Source organism: Lichenostomus cassidix, chromosome 5 (assembly GCF_008360975.1).
Source record: "Lichenostomus cassidix isolate B80296 chromosome 5, HeHo_3.0, whole genome shotgun sequence".
In the NCBI taxonomy this organism is placed as follows: Eukaryota; Metazoa; Chordata; class Aves; order Passeriformes; family Meliphagidae; genus Lichenostomus; species Lichenostomus cassidix.
The window spans coordinates 15106082-15119900 of record NC_139486.1 but is presented as its reverse complement, the minus strand read 5'-3'; the positions used below and the strand labels follow the sequence as shown (position 1 = coordinate 15119900).

General features: G+C 39.7%; 1 protein-coding gene across 7 annotated transcripts in view; it reads left to right on the top strand.

Annotated features, from left to right (window-relative positions):
- Nucleotides 1-13819, top strand: part of UNC79 (unc-79 subunit of NALCN channel complex) — a 108030-nt gene that overhangs the window by 27179 nt on the left and 67032 nt on the right. For all 7 annotated transcript variants that reach the window (XM_085061505.1, XM_085061506.1, XM_085061502.1 and 4 more), the window contains 12 exons: nt 75-304; nt 597-768; nt 3146-3376; nt 5152-5342; nt 6185-6308; nt 7568-7708; nt 9244-9465; nt 10058-10285; nt 11688-11829; nt 12231-12310; nt 12395-12543; nt 13594-13751. In XM_085061505.1, coding sequence (XP_084917631.1) covers nt 75-304; nt 597-768; nt 3146-3376; nt 5152-5342; nt 6185-6308; nt 7568-7708; nt 9244-9465; nt 10058-10285; nt 11688-11829; nt 12231-12310; nt 12395-12543; nt 13594-13751 — 2068 coding nt within the window. The remainder of the gene's footprint in view (nt 1-74; nt 305-596; nt 769-3145; nt 3377-5151; nt 5343-6184; nt 6309-7567; nt 7709-9243; nt 9466-10057; nt 10286-11687; nt 11830-12230; nt 12311-12394; nt 12544-13593; nt 13752-13819) is intronic.

Below are 13819 nucleotides of genomic sequence, written 5' to 3'. Positions count from 1 at the left end.
TGCTGACTCCCATCCCTGTTTTCCATCCCATTCTCTGATGCTCGTGGCCTGATAAACTCTCTTTTATTTTCCAGAACTGCAGCTCGCACGTCAGAAGAGCAGTCGTCACCTGCTTCTCGGCAGGCTGCTGCGGCCGCCACGGCAACAGGCCAGTGCGCTACTGCAAGAGGTGCCACTCCAACCACCACAGCAGCGAGGTGGGGGCAGCTGCAGAAACCCACCTGTACCAGACCTCACCGCCCCCCATCAACACCCGGGAGTGTGGGGCCGAGGAGCTCGTGTGTGCCGTGGAAGCTGTCATCAGGTAATGGGGCAGCTGTCAGGTCAGTATTGCCTGCAGGGCTTGTGCAGGTGGGTTTTAGTTTCTCTGGGGTAATTTGAGAGCAGAGATGTGGAACTTCTGCTGCTTTAGCAGAGAATGGATCAGCTGAGAGTGTTGTCCGGATGAGGAAGTCAGCCTGGAATCCTAGAATTTGATGTTGTTTTGTTTCAGGAAAGCGATGACGTCAAATGTCTTAACATCTAGTTACTCTCGATTAAATACTTGTATCCCCTGCAGGAAAACTGCATTCACTGACCACAGACTTGTTTTATAGCTTGCTGAAAGAAGCAGAGTTTCATGCTGAGCAGAGGGAGCATGAACTCAACCGCAGGAGACAGATGGGCCTCTCCTCTTCCCATCACTCCCTGGACAACACAGACTTTGATAACAAAGATGATGACAAACATGACCAACGCCTCCTGAGCCAGTTTGGAATATGGTTCTTGGTAAGAAATTCTTGCTTTCTTCTCTCATTCTTCTTGAGTCCCTCTCCTTTACTTTCTGAAGTCTCAGTTTTACCTCTTACTGGGTTTTTTCCCTCACTTCTTGGCTTTAGTTGGAGACTTATTCTGATTTGTAAGCAAAAACTTGTCCTGTGAAGCTGTCAGACTTAGGGATTTCATAACTGATTTGGATAGAGCTGCTGACTGCCTCGGAGTCCTCTACAAAGTGTATAACAAAACTATTCACTCTCAGTTTTTTAACTGACTTTCTATTTGCCATCAGCTTCTGTTCACAAGTGCCCCCTGCTGAGTGCCATTATTTTAACTTTAAAAGGCAGTCCCCTAAAAATCTACTTTTCACCTTCCAGCTTTCAATATCACTTTCTGGAAGCAGAGCTTTCTCTCTTATTTCTGAATAGGCTGGAGGATTCTTAAAGGGCATCTGTTCATTCCTGGTGTCAGCTTGCTCAGTTAGTGTATTCCATTTATCTGGTGTGGGTTGATGGAATGAAGCCCTGCTGGCTCTCTCACAGTAGCTACCAGAGATTATTCCAAAGCAGCAGGGCTGCTGCTGGCTAGCAGGTCAGGCTGCACCCTGGTGGATCCTCAGAAACTGCATTCTGCAATTCTCCTTAAGGAGAATTCTCCTTCTGAGGCTCTTTTCAATTCACCTCGAGCTCTCAGGCTCTCTCCTCAGTCACCCAGTGACAGGAAGGCAGATAGGACCCCTCATCTGTTATCTAAACAGAGATAGGATCTCTGGGTGGCAGCATGGTAGGTGTGGAATTCCATAGTGCCAACAAAGCTGCTCTGCAGTTTCAGGTAACTACACAAATAAACTTTATATTCTGCTGACATCTTGTGGGTTTTGTTGTTTAACACTGTTTCAGAATTAAAGACATTTATTTTTTTTTATTGTGTCATGTGCATCTATTCTGTTTCAAATGATGTTATATGAAGATTGAAGGTCTGTGTTTCAAGAAGTAGAATTTAAGTGAGAGCAGAACAGGTTTAGTTTCACTGTACATGCCTCATCCCTGACATTCAGAGTCTACCTTTCTATGTTAGGGAGGAAGAACTCTCTGTCTCCATTCTATTCTTGTAAAATCTCTTGATGTCTCTGCAGTGGATACCGGCACAGATGACCACACAGGTTGTGAGAAATCCTGTGTTGCAGTTTTCTTTCATAAAATTACTGTCTTTCATGCAGAAACTTGGTAGGGTTCAAGAGTTCCTATTAAAAAGGCTGTCAGCTGATACTGTCTTTGAGTTAAAGCTCAGCTGAGACAAGCACAAGGAAGCAAACATCTGAACTTCAGCCTGTAATGAAGTAGAAGACTGTGCTTTGAATTGGCAAGAGGGTTGATAGCTGCCTCATCTCAAGAAAAATCAGGGAGGAAAAACATTTGTGAGATAGGTTCTGATCTTCTCTGGGAAGGAGTGGTATAATTTCTTTCTCCAGGTATGACATGAACATTTCTCCTTTTTTCACTTGCTGCAAGGCAGGAGTCACCAGTTTCAGGTTGCCAAGTGCTGAGAGTACAGCTTTCACTAGGAAATGACAATGAACAGCTGATAGGTGGTTAAAGGAGCTTCTAAATTCTCCTGTCGTCTGTTATTTTCCATTCTTTGCATTCAGCGCAGCGATCTGACTTGAAACGTTTCCTCCTGTCCCCAGAGGATAAAAAGAGCTCAAATAGAAGGTAGTTAAGGGCTTAGCAGTGTGGTGGCCTGTGAGCTGGGGTAGAAACTTGGTCTCAGATTTGTGACAGCTTTACCATCCAGGTATCATTTTACAAAGAGAGTTTGGAGAAGGGGAGAAGAATGTTAATTATTATGGTTAATTATTATGTAGGAATTTCTGAGGACTTGAAACTCATATTCACGCCCCAAATGGGGACAAAAATTCAAGACTGGAATATTTTTGCAAAGTAAAGATCACTTATTACATTAAGTAGGCATCTTTTTTCAGGATTTTTGAAGTTCTTGATATGACTTGTCTTTTTATCTTGTACATTTTACATCTATGCGTGTATGTATATAATATATTTTACTAGGTATTACATTACCTTCTGAAATTTAAAGTAATTTTAAAGTTCAAACCAAAATGTTTGTCAAAGCACTCTATACTGATTTTTTTCAGTGTTGAAAGTAAACAAAAAATTCAATGCCTGGGTTTTTTTCCTTTTATTGTTACTTTCTGGTTATGAAATGTTTTGTCAAACGTCCTGTACCAACCTCTGCTTAAAACTGATCATCTTATTTGTCTCCTAGGAAATCTTCATCCTCATAACTCTGAGAATATGCAAAATACAGTAGAGAAAAAATTTCCCACCTTCAGTTCTAGAAATGAAAGTTGGTTTGTGTTTCTCTCTTCCAGGTGAGCCTTTGCACTCCCAGTGAGAATACACCCACAGAGAGTTTAGCAAGGCTGGTTAGCATGGTGTTCCAGTGGTTTCACTCCACAGCTTACATGATGGATGATGAAGTTGGTAGCCTGGTTGAAAAGCTCAAGCCCCAGTTTGTCACTAAGTGGCTGAAGACTGTTTGTGATGTCCGGTTTGATGTCATGGTTATGTGCCTCCTTCCTAAGCCAATGGAGTTTGCCAGGGTGAGAACAATTTATCTGAAATCTCCTTTATTTGCCACAGAGATTAAGGTCTTAAGTAAAAACACTTTTTTTTCCCCAGCTCTGATGAGACAAAGAAATCTCAGCGGTAGAGGGAGCAGTGGAATTCAGAAATTTTCTTCTTCATAGCATTTTTAGTTTTACTGTGTTAGAAGATAGGCATCATTATTTACACTAATGTGAAGGCAGGTTGGAAGAATATTATAGGCATTGAAACATAGTGTACATTTTTAATAGCTGCATATTTTCATTATGCTGCTGAGGTATCTAAACTTGTCTTTGCTATAAGGTACAATTTGCCTACTCCCAGATGTAAGCCTTTCCTTTTGCAATGTTTCTTTGTTCTTTGCATACTTCATCTCTGCCACTGTGATTTAAGGTTTATGAAATCACACAGGTGTAAATGAAGGGAACTCTGGGAATACTGGTGCCCTGTAACTTCACAGACCTAATCTGAGCGACTCAGTTAACAGACTAGTCTGACATAGTTTGCCTTGTTGCTGATGGAGAGAAAGAGACTTACCTGGAAGGTTGTCCAGGGTGCCCTGGACAATAAATGTAACCATTGGTTCAACCTCCTCTAGAAATAATCATTCTTTCAGTCCATTAGTTAGGAAGCAGAGCTCACCACTCAGTCATGCTGTTGTGGCCATTATTTTTGTGGCCTTCTCATGTAAAATGTCCAGAGGACACGTTGGGTTTGTTTCCTAAAATTAAGTGGCTAGACTTGGAAGGGCCATGAAGACTTCATGTGATGTATTACATCAACAGGCATGAACTGTGCATCCGTGGATTTTTCATGGGATTTGCAGTTCATGTGCAGACCAGCACAGATATGTGTTTTACTCTGAACCATTGCTGTGAAGATACACCTGGCTGTGGGAGGATTGTAGGGCAGCTGAGGCAATCTGAGAGGTGGATGGATGCTTTGAATATTAGAAATTGAACAAAAGAGACCATAGGTTTGAGGTTAAGGGGAAAAAGAAGGGCTGAACCTCATGCTGTAATCTCTTATGGATTTTTTTCTTGGATCCAGCCCCTCTTTTGAGTTTTGTTACCCCCTACTGCAATACTTAAGACTAGACCAACATCTTGCCAGATTTGCAAGGCTTCACTAGAACATGAAGACAAATAGCCATGAAATTAGCTGTGATGAATGAAGGAAAAATTGTTTGTTGGCCAAGATTACCAGTTATTGCTGCCAAAACAGCAGGCATCTCTAGGGCCATTAGTCAGTAACAGCAGATGTGAGCTGAGGTCAGTTAGAATAATTAATCTCTGTATGCCAATTACTTATGTACTTAGAAGCATAATTTTTTTGCTTCCATCACTTAAAACCTTTCTTCAAAAAAGCCCTACACAAACAAACATGAAAGAACATCTGGTACAGAGTAGGTTTTTCAAAATAAAGACCCAGCACTGTAGCAAGTTGCCCAGAGCAAATAATTGACAGTGCAATTTTGATCAAATAAATCTGTGCCTTTTTGATTATTATAAATAATAATACACTAAATCATAGCCTGGAAGTGAGCAAACTTCATCAAAGTCTTGGACAATGCTTTTGTGTACTATGAGTCAAATGAAAGAGGAAAAAGCAGTGCAGCTCCATGACTGAATTCTAAATTCTGCCTTGAAGGTATTAATGATTACCCCCTAAAATTTCCTGGCTGCAACACACTGAGCAAATTTGTGATACTGGGCAAGTTACAGGACCTATAAATGTCATTCATTAATATATTTCTTGGAAATACCCACAGGTTGGTGGATACTGGGACAAATCATGTAGTGCTGTAACCCAATTAAAAGAAGGGCTGAATCGAATCCTTTGCTTGATTCCATACAATGTGATAAACCAGTCGGTATGGGAATGTATCATGCCAGAATGGTTGGAGGCTATAAGGACAGAAGTGCCTGATAACCAATTAAAAGAGTTCCGGGAAGTGCTGAGGTATGTAGGCATATGTTGGAATCATTCTGGTTTTGCATGTTTGGTGAGGGTTTTAGCATGGTAAGATGGTGACAACAAATAAAACTACCTGTATGTGCCATAGACAGTAGTGAGTGAATGCTTCAGATTTGTTTTTATAACTCAGATGAAAAGATTTAAGCTTTGGGAAAGTTTTCCTTTATTGCTCCTGATCTCTTTGAATCTGTATCAGGAGCCACCTACATGGATGCTTCTTTGGTGTGAGCAAGGCATATTGTTAGTGGCTTCCTGCAGCATGGTGGAAGGACCATCTTTCTCCTCCTGTCCAGTTGATGAGAAATGGTGGGGATTAGTAGAGCTGGCATTGATGTATTTATTTAGCTAATATCTTCCCCTACTGAGCAAAGGAAACACCAGAAGAAGAATGGTGGCAGTCATAATTTTATGTCAGGTGGATGACTTTGTCAGTGAAACTTCACATTGCCTTTTAACTAATAGCCTTTTAACAGGGCTGTGAAACTGACTGTAAGTTCATATTTGTAGCTATTGCTGTAAGCTTTTTTTCGTGCAAACATGGAATAATGGACTGGTGAGATGAGAAATTTTCCAATTTTTGCAGTGGATGTTGGAAAAGATACTGCTATCAAATGAAACCGGACATAGGTGATGTCAGTTCTTAAGGTGCATTACCAAATTCAGGGACAACCTTGTGTAGTCAGGACAGGTGGTATCAGCAGCCTAGCTCAGCTCCTGTGGAGGGTGAGGCTGCAAGTAAGATTAGCTTTCTACCAGTTTTCTGTTCTGTCTCACACAGTGTGTTCCATGCTAACTCTGTGATGCTACATTTTTGTTCTGTTTTTCAGCAAAATGTTTGACACTGAGCTTTGTCCTCTCCCTTTCTCCTTGGAGGAGATGTTTGGATTCATTAGCTGTCGCTTCACAGGGTATCCATCTTCTGTGCAAGAGCAGGCATTGCTCTGGCTGCATGTAAGTGTCCTTGCTTGACAAGTCATGCTGAAACAGCTGATAATTTTGAAAAAGAAGCTGCTTTTCCAAAGTTGATGTGCCCCTTCTGCCCTTTGCTTAGCTCCAATATAGGGATGGTTGGTAGACAGACCCTGAGTTTCACTAATCCGTGAGCAATAACCTGGTTGACAAGGTGGGCATCAGTCAGAGGTTGCACTTGATAATCTTGGGAATCTTTTCTAGCCTAAATTATTTTGTGATTCTTCAATAAAATGGAAGCCTGGGAATTTCTTTTACTTTTGCCAGTTGTGTCTTTAGAGCCATTCAGTTGGCTGACTTTCTTAGAGCACTATTTTTTAGTCTCCACAGAAGTTGTTCTGTAGATTCCAAAATTAATTCCAGACTCCAGAAACAGCTGTAGTTGTTCCTGCATATGAAGAGCTGGATTAGACCAGCTCTGTACCCACCAAGCTTTCTGCTGCTCTGGCCTTTTTGTGCTATATTTGCCCACAAAACTGGCATTTACCCAATGTGCATATCAAAAGCTACGGGGATAATCATGTCATCTGAGGGCAATGAATTCAAAAAGGGTATAAAATTTTCCACAGCACCTCAGAATAAGACCTGTACTTTTCATTATTACTTCTTTTCTGCTGAGGGTTATTTTAATTAAGATTCTTTAAAGACCAATTTACCTGAATGTAATTTCAGTTTTCAGGTATACAGAGTTTTCAAAGGAAGCATGACTTTTTTTGATTTTTCTTGAATTAATAACACTTAATGACAAGTACAAATGGGCTTATGTTTATCTGAGTGTTGGTAACATAACAGATTGTGAATATTTTTTGAGTGATGTGCAATTAACGATCCTGCCACTATGTTGACACCATTCTGACCTGATTCTTAGAATAAAAAAAGGAATTCAGTTTTAAGTAATAATAAATAAATTGTTATTCAATCAAGTATTGGTAATACTTCTGCTTTACAGAAATTTTTCTGTGGAATAGCCTCATATCCCTGTGTTTTTGTGCACAAAACTGATCTCAAGCTGTACCAAGTGGATGCCAACAAATATTTTGAAAATACCTGTTTTGTTTTGCCCTGATTCTAAGAGAATTCTAAACTTGCACTTCACCTCATTGAGCTTGCATCTCACCTCACCAAAATTAAATGCACAGAACTTGCTGAACTGAGGATCTTATTATAAAAATGCATATAAAGTAACTGATGTTTGTGATCAGACTTGAAACTCATGCCTTCTATTTATTTTCTTTCCTCAGGTGTTGTCTGAACTAGACATTGTTGTTCCTCTTCAGTTACTAATCAGCATGTTTTCTGATGGAGTTAATTCTGTAAAAGAATTAGCAAATCAAAGAAAATCAAGAGTCAGTGAACTGGCAGGAAATCTTGCAGCTCGGAGGGTAACTTTTATTTGTCCTGCTTATTTATTTTTTGATTTTAGCAGTCTTCCTAATAGAATGCATGTGAAGAATTAAAAGTTATCTTTCAATATTTGATTGGAAACACTACAAATTTTGAAAATGAAAGAAAGCTGGCATGACTTCAATTACTATCACTCTATCACATAAAAGTGTAAAGATAGGACCTTGGTATCTTTTGCAACCTTTTTTATTCTTTGCACCTTCCGTTAAGAACTGTCAGCAACAAGTTGTTATAGACAACTGGTCACCCAGAATGACCTTTTGTATTCTGGTATGAATTTGGTGGGCCTGGGTATGTTCTAAAAGGATGAGAGCAGAATTTATTTGTGGTTCCCTGCATTTTTTGTCCCACACCCAAGAGATGCAGAATTTGATCTAAAGTTGTCTGTCAAAGGCTTGTGGTCTGGAAGAAAACATGCAAATCTGTAGGCCCTGTACATACTTGGTCTGCATGCTGTTAATTTTGAAAAAGGTATTGCTTTTCCCTTCTGCCCATATCTAAAGCTGCAGGGATAATCATGTCATCTGAGGGCAATGAATTCAAAAAGGGTATAAAATGTTCCACAGCACCTCAGAATAATACTGTACTTTTCATTATTGCTTCTTTTCTGCTGAGGGTTATTTTAATTAAGCTTCTGCAAAGACCAATTTACCTGACTTAACTTCCCAATAGTTTGGACACTGTGCTTCAAGGACACCAGGGAGGTTGTTTTAAAGAGCGAATTATTAACATTTAAGGATTTATTTATTTATTTATTTATTATTGAGGATATTAACTACAGCATCTAGGCAGTTGATGATTCCTTACATGTGGTCTGCCTTTCTTCTGATGTAGGTCTGCAGAGTGCCCTCCCCACACCTAGCCCATGATCATGTCTCAGCTAAGCAGAAAAAATTGGCAAACTTACTGTCTGGTCTTTCAGACTATAGCTGGTCTGAAAATAGACCATATGTGTCATCTAAGTGTGTATCTCCCTGCAATGCCTAGAGGTTCTCAGGATGTTTTAGATGGCCTGCTGTGGTGTGGGCATAAATCAGTGCAGACATACACAGCTTATTGCCATTGTGTCTAGCTCATTTCCAGCTACCTGTATCCTTGGTACAGCCTTAGTTAACACTGTTCTCTTGAGATGAACTCCTTTATTAGCCTCCTGCTACTAAAGTCAGTGTCCATGGATGATGGAGATCATTGTAACCTGATGGCTGCTTTACTGCCTGCACCAATTTTCAGTTTGGTTTATGATGTTGAAATTCACCTTAGCAGGAATGGCATAATGGATGTCAGCCACTTAGCTTAAGAGAATGTATACATCGGGGCAGAATATGGTTTCTGTACTTCCACTGTATCTCATCCTTCACTGGCATTAAGGGATGTGTATATGCTGCAAAAAAAAACTACAGAAGGAAATGGCAAGGCTGTCAGAGTTCTTGCTATTTTTTTCATTTTCATATAGAATGAGATTGCTTAAATGTCTAACAGTCATTTGGTCATGCTGAGTTTTTTATGTTTTCAGGTAAGCGTTGCTTCTGATCCTGGGCGCAGAGTCCAGCACAACATGCTGAGTCCTTTCCCAAGCCCCTTCCAGAGCCCATTTCGGAGTCCAATACGTAGTCCTTTTCACAGCCCTTTCAAGAATTTTGGACACCCTAGTGGAAAAACAATTGATTTTGAGTGTGAAGATGAAGAAATGAATCTTAATTGCTTCATTCTGATGTTTGATCTAATCCTGAAGCAGGTACTTGCAGCAGGAAAACACATGGCAGGGGCACTGAAGTTCTGTAGTCACTTTTGGTTCTCCTTTGATCCTGTATTGATTCTCTTTCTGCTAAGGGCCTGGCATGAAGTGTAAGACATTTAAATCCCAGTACAGCTGTGTTCTGTCTTTACCTCTATGGGAATTATAGGTTCATGTTCAATGAAGTTAGATACCTCCACATTCGGGTTAGATACTAACCTCACACTTGTGAAAGGAATTTTTCCTTGGAGATTTGCTTATTTTTAGAAAGTAGAGGCAGAGACTTGTTGATAGGCTTGGGTTAGATACATCATTTTTGGTAGCTAAGTTTGTACAATGTGAATTCAAGGATAGGTGTTTTGGATAACAGTCTCCTGGTAAAATGAATGGATTCTATATTTGAAATAGTCTATGTAGCTGTTCGAGCTTGGGCCTCAACACCAGTGGCAATTTAAAATTCTGAGTTACAGTTTATCTCAAATTCTTCACAGCACTGTAGTATAAAACTAGTAGAAATGTAGGAAGAGGCAGACAGTTAGCACTCTGCCTTTTAAATGAATAATAAATCCTTACTCTTTTCACCTTCTTTCAGATGGAACTCCAGGATGATGGTGTCACTTTGGGCTTAGAGAACAGCATCTCAAAAGATATAATATCCATCATAAACAATGTGTTCCAGGCACCCTGGGGTGGTTCTCACACATGTCAGAAAGATGAAAAAGCAGTTGAATGTGGTCTGTGCCAGTCCAGTATTCTGTGTTACCAGCTGGGTTTTGAGCTGCTGGAACAGCTTGCTCCAAAGGAAGAAATCAGGCTCGTGGTAAGTAGAGCAGGGAGGGGTCTGTACTATTGGTGTGCTAAAACTCCTTCACTGTTCTCATTCCATTGTGCTCAAGGGAGCAAAGCTGCACTGACTTTTTGCATGAAGGATTCGGGAGGTTAAAGCAAAATGCCATTGAACTGTAAAATTTCCTGAGTCTGAATTGATTCAAAGAACCCAGGGAAGATGGCAATATTTATCCACGATGAACTCTTCCCCCATGAAAATGGAAGTGCTATTTCAGTTTGGAAGTGCATCACTCCAATGATACTGTGTCTCAAATAAAATGTGAAATGTTAATAACTTAGTCTTTTTATCTTCTGTTAAAAGCAAAGAGTGGATACTTTGAAATGATTAAAGATTTTGAGTGAATCAGTTGTCAAGTGAGCAAGCCTTAGTTGGAGCTTGACCATTTGAAATGCTGAGCACTGTGGAAAAACTGAATGTACTTCAGGTTGAGTATCCAACTTTATCAGACACAGATATGTACTCTAGTCGCTAGTCATCATTAAAGTTCTCTGTAGCTTTGCAGAGGAATTGGAGCATTTCCTGTGGTGGTGGTGGCATGATGAATTTATTTTAAGCTGTATGTCTATTATTTGTAACTGTTTCATCTGAGAGTTGACAAGACAGCATAATGCCATTTATTCTGATGGTCATTTGCTGTGGCATGTTAGTAGCAGATTTTTATTAGTTTTTTCCTTCAGTAGAAGGAATAGTGATGCCTTCTTATGTGTCAAATTTTCAGAATTTCATTCGATGTATTTGCTAGAAGTAGGTATTTTGGACGTGGTGTTCAATAACTTGTCCTAGAAAAATCATCACATGCCCCTCAAGTGCAGATTCTCATCTCAACTGAAAATTAGCAATTAGTGCAGTCTTTTGGGTGCTGGGGCATGGTACCACTTCCAGAATTCACCCTGCAATTTACAACATAAATGTCACAATGGGAACCTTTAATCCTGAGCTCCTGGCCACAGGCAGAAGTAACTCCAGCCTGAAGTTTACATTTTTCAGTGTAGAAGTGGTTGAGGTACATCATGCCCCTAAGCCTGTAACTGTACAGTAGTGGAGGAAACACTTTACTCCTGCCTGTTACTCCTTTCAGGCAAGGATGACAAACTTGGTGAAGTATTGGCCCTTTGAATCCACCTCAGCTCCAATATGGGTATACAGTTTCTGTTAAATCCGTGTCTGAAACAGTCTTTTTGTCAGTATGCATTTGCTGATGCAAAATATTAGATATACTGGTGATTTGAGCGCACAAATTTACATGGAACTAAACAAAGTCTGCCTCATTGGAACTCAGTTTGTCACACCAAATATAGCTTAGACAGCAGGATGTGGCCTCATGTATGTAGATAACATCAAGAAATGAATTTAACCTGTTATATTCTTAAAGGAGCCCACAGATAACCTCGAGGATAGTCTTCTGTATACTAGACCTGAGTTTATTATAGGAACAGAAGGAGAAGAGGAAGACAAATCAGCACCAAAGCATGGAGAAAACCCAGGAAATCACACAGAGACCACAGAAAATGCTGGTAGGTAGAGGCTGAAAAGGTTATTTCAGTAAGGCTTTAAAAGAAATGCTTGTACTCATATACAATTCAAGTTTCTGAAGCAGTCTTTCAAGTCCAACAGCACAGTCACTTTTTTTATCATGCATTTAATTCTTTCAACATATTGATTAAATAGGGTGTAAATAAGTTCATAGCAAGTGTGACTGTCTCCCCAAAAATGTTAAAATAAATGTTGGCTTTTTTGAACATATAATGTAGCAAAAATGTTATATGCCAAATTCCATGCTGTTCTAACTTTACTGACTGCAGGGTTAATGTGCCTAGAATTAATATCTCTCTCATCACCTTAGCATTCTTTAGTTTCATTTTGAATCCACGGAGGAAAGAGTTTTAATATTGTCTGTACCTAATATTTTTAACAGCGATAAAGAATGACACAGAAAGAAAGTTTTGTTATCAGCAACTTCCAGTTACCTTGAAGCTAATATACACTATATTGCAGGTAACATTGATTACTTTTTAATTTAGTTTGTATTGTTAGTGAAATGGTGTCATTGTGTTGAGAGAAGTACGTCTGTTTACACAGGAAATGTCAAGGTTTGAGGAACCAGACATTCTTTTTAATATGCTGAATTGTCTGAAGATCCTGTGTCTTCATGGGGAATGCCTGTATATAGCAAGAAAAGACCATCCACAATTTCTTGCCTATATTCAAGATCACATGCTGATTGCAAGGTGGGTTTTTAGGGCACATTTTGTCTTCATACTTCATTGGTTCTCCAAGTATATGTTTGTTGTTAGTGTCAAAGAATTTAGAAGTTTACTACGGAAAATTAGCAAGAGTGGTAGGAAAGTGTGGAAAGATGAAGAAACCTGTATAACAGTTCATTGCAGGGGCTAATTAAGATGTAAACGAAACCAAAGTACCCTGCATTGTCCATCATGCCTACTCCATCATGAACCACCTGTTTTGCAAGGAGTCAGAGCCTCTCATATTCAGTAATAGCATTATCTGAGACTGATGTATCTTCCTGGACTCTACAAAATAAAATAGAGGATGTTATGGAGGCAGGCACAGAGTTTATAGGGCCTTAGCATTAAAGCTGAGAGAACAGTAGTATTTCTCCTCCTTTTTATGAGAGAAAAGAAGTTTTTTCCCTTAGAATCAGAGTGAATTGGATTGAAATCTGTGCATTTTAAGATTCTCTTTGGAGAAAGGGACTTCCACAGAAAACTAGCTGAATAAACACCAACGTATGATCTTCTGAAATAGAACATGTTTGCAGCACTTACAGTTGCTCTAAATCGATTTCAGTGAACATCTCCCAAGAGTTAGGGTTTTAGCAGACTAGAGAATCTGTCCTGAATCTAAATACCAGCAAATTGTGAACATCCAACTTCTTAGTTATGTCTGGATGCACATGATTTGTGGTGCCAGGACAGTTCCTGTGGCTTATGTGGTGTAGCTGGTCATGCTGAAACTCCTAATTCATAGCACAGATTGTCTTCCGTGGCAGTTGTCTTGAATTAGACAGGATCTTTTAAAATCTGAAGTGTTTCAAAATAAGGAATACTTGAACCTGGATTTTCAATAGAGAACACTGTGGTTGAAGATTTTGAAGTAGCTGTTTTCCTACTCTGTTTTTACTACAATCCACTCAGTCATATTCACATAAATGCCCAGGATGGCTCATGAAGATTTTCCTAGAAAGTTCTGTACGTTTAGAAGAAAGAACATCAGGGGAGGGTCTTTATAAGCGGGCTTGCTCTCCTTTGTCTTTCCAGCTTATGGGGAGTTGTGAAGTCTGAGTTCTCTCAGCTTTCGTCCCTGGCAGTCCCACTTCTTCTTCATGCACTTTCACTTCCCCATGGAGCTGATATTTTCTGGACAATCATAAACAGCAATTTCAATAGTAAAGACTGGAAGATGAGATTTGAAGCAGGTAGGTCTGAGAAATGTACTCTATATTCTCTTTGTTTGTTCTCTGAAGAGGTAGAGCTTTCTCTGCTG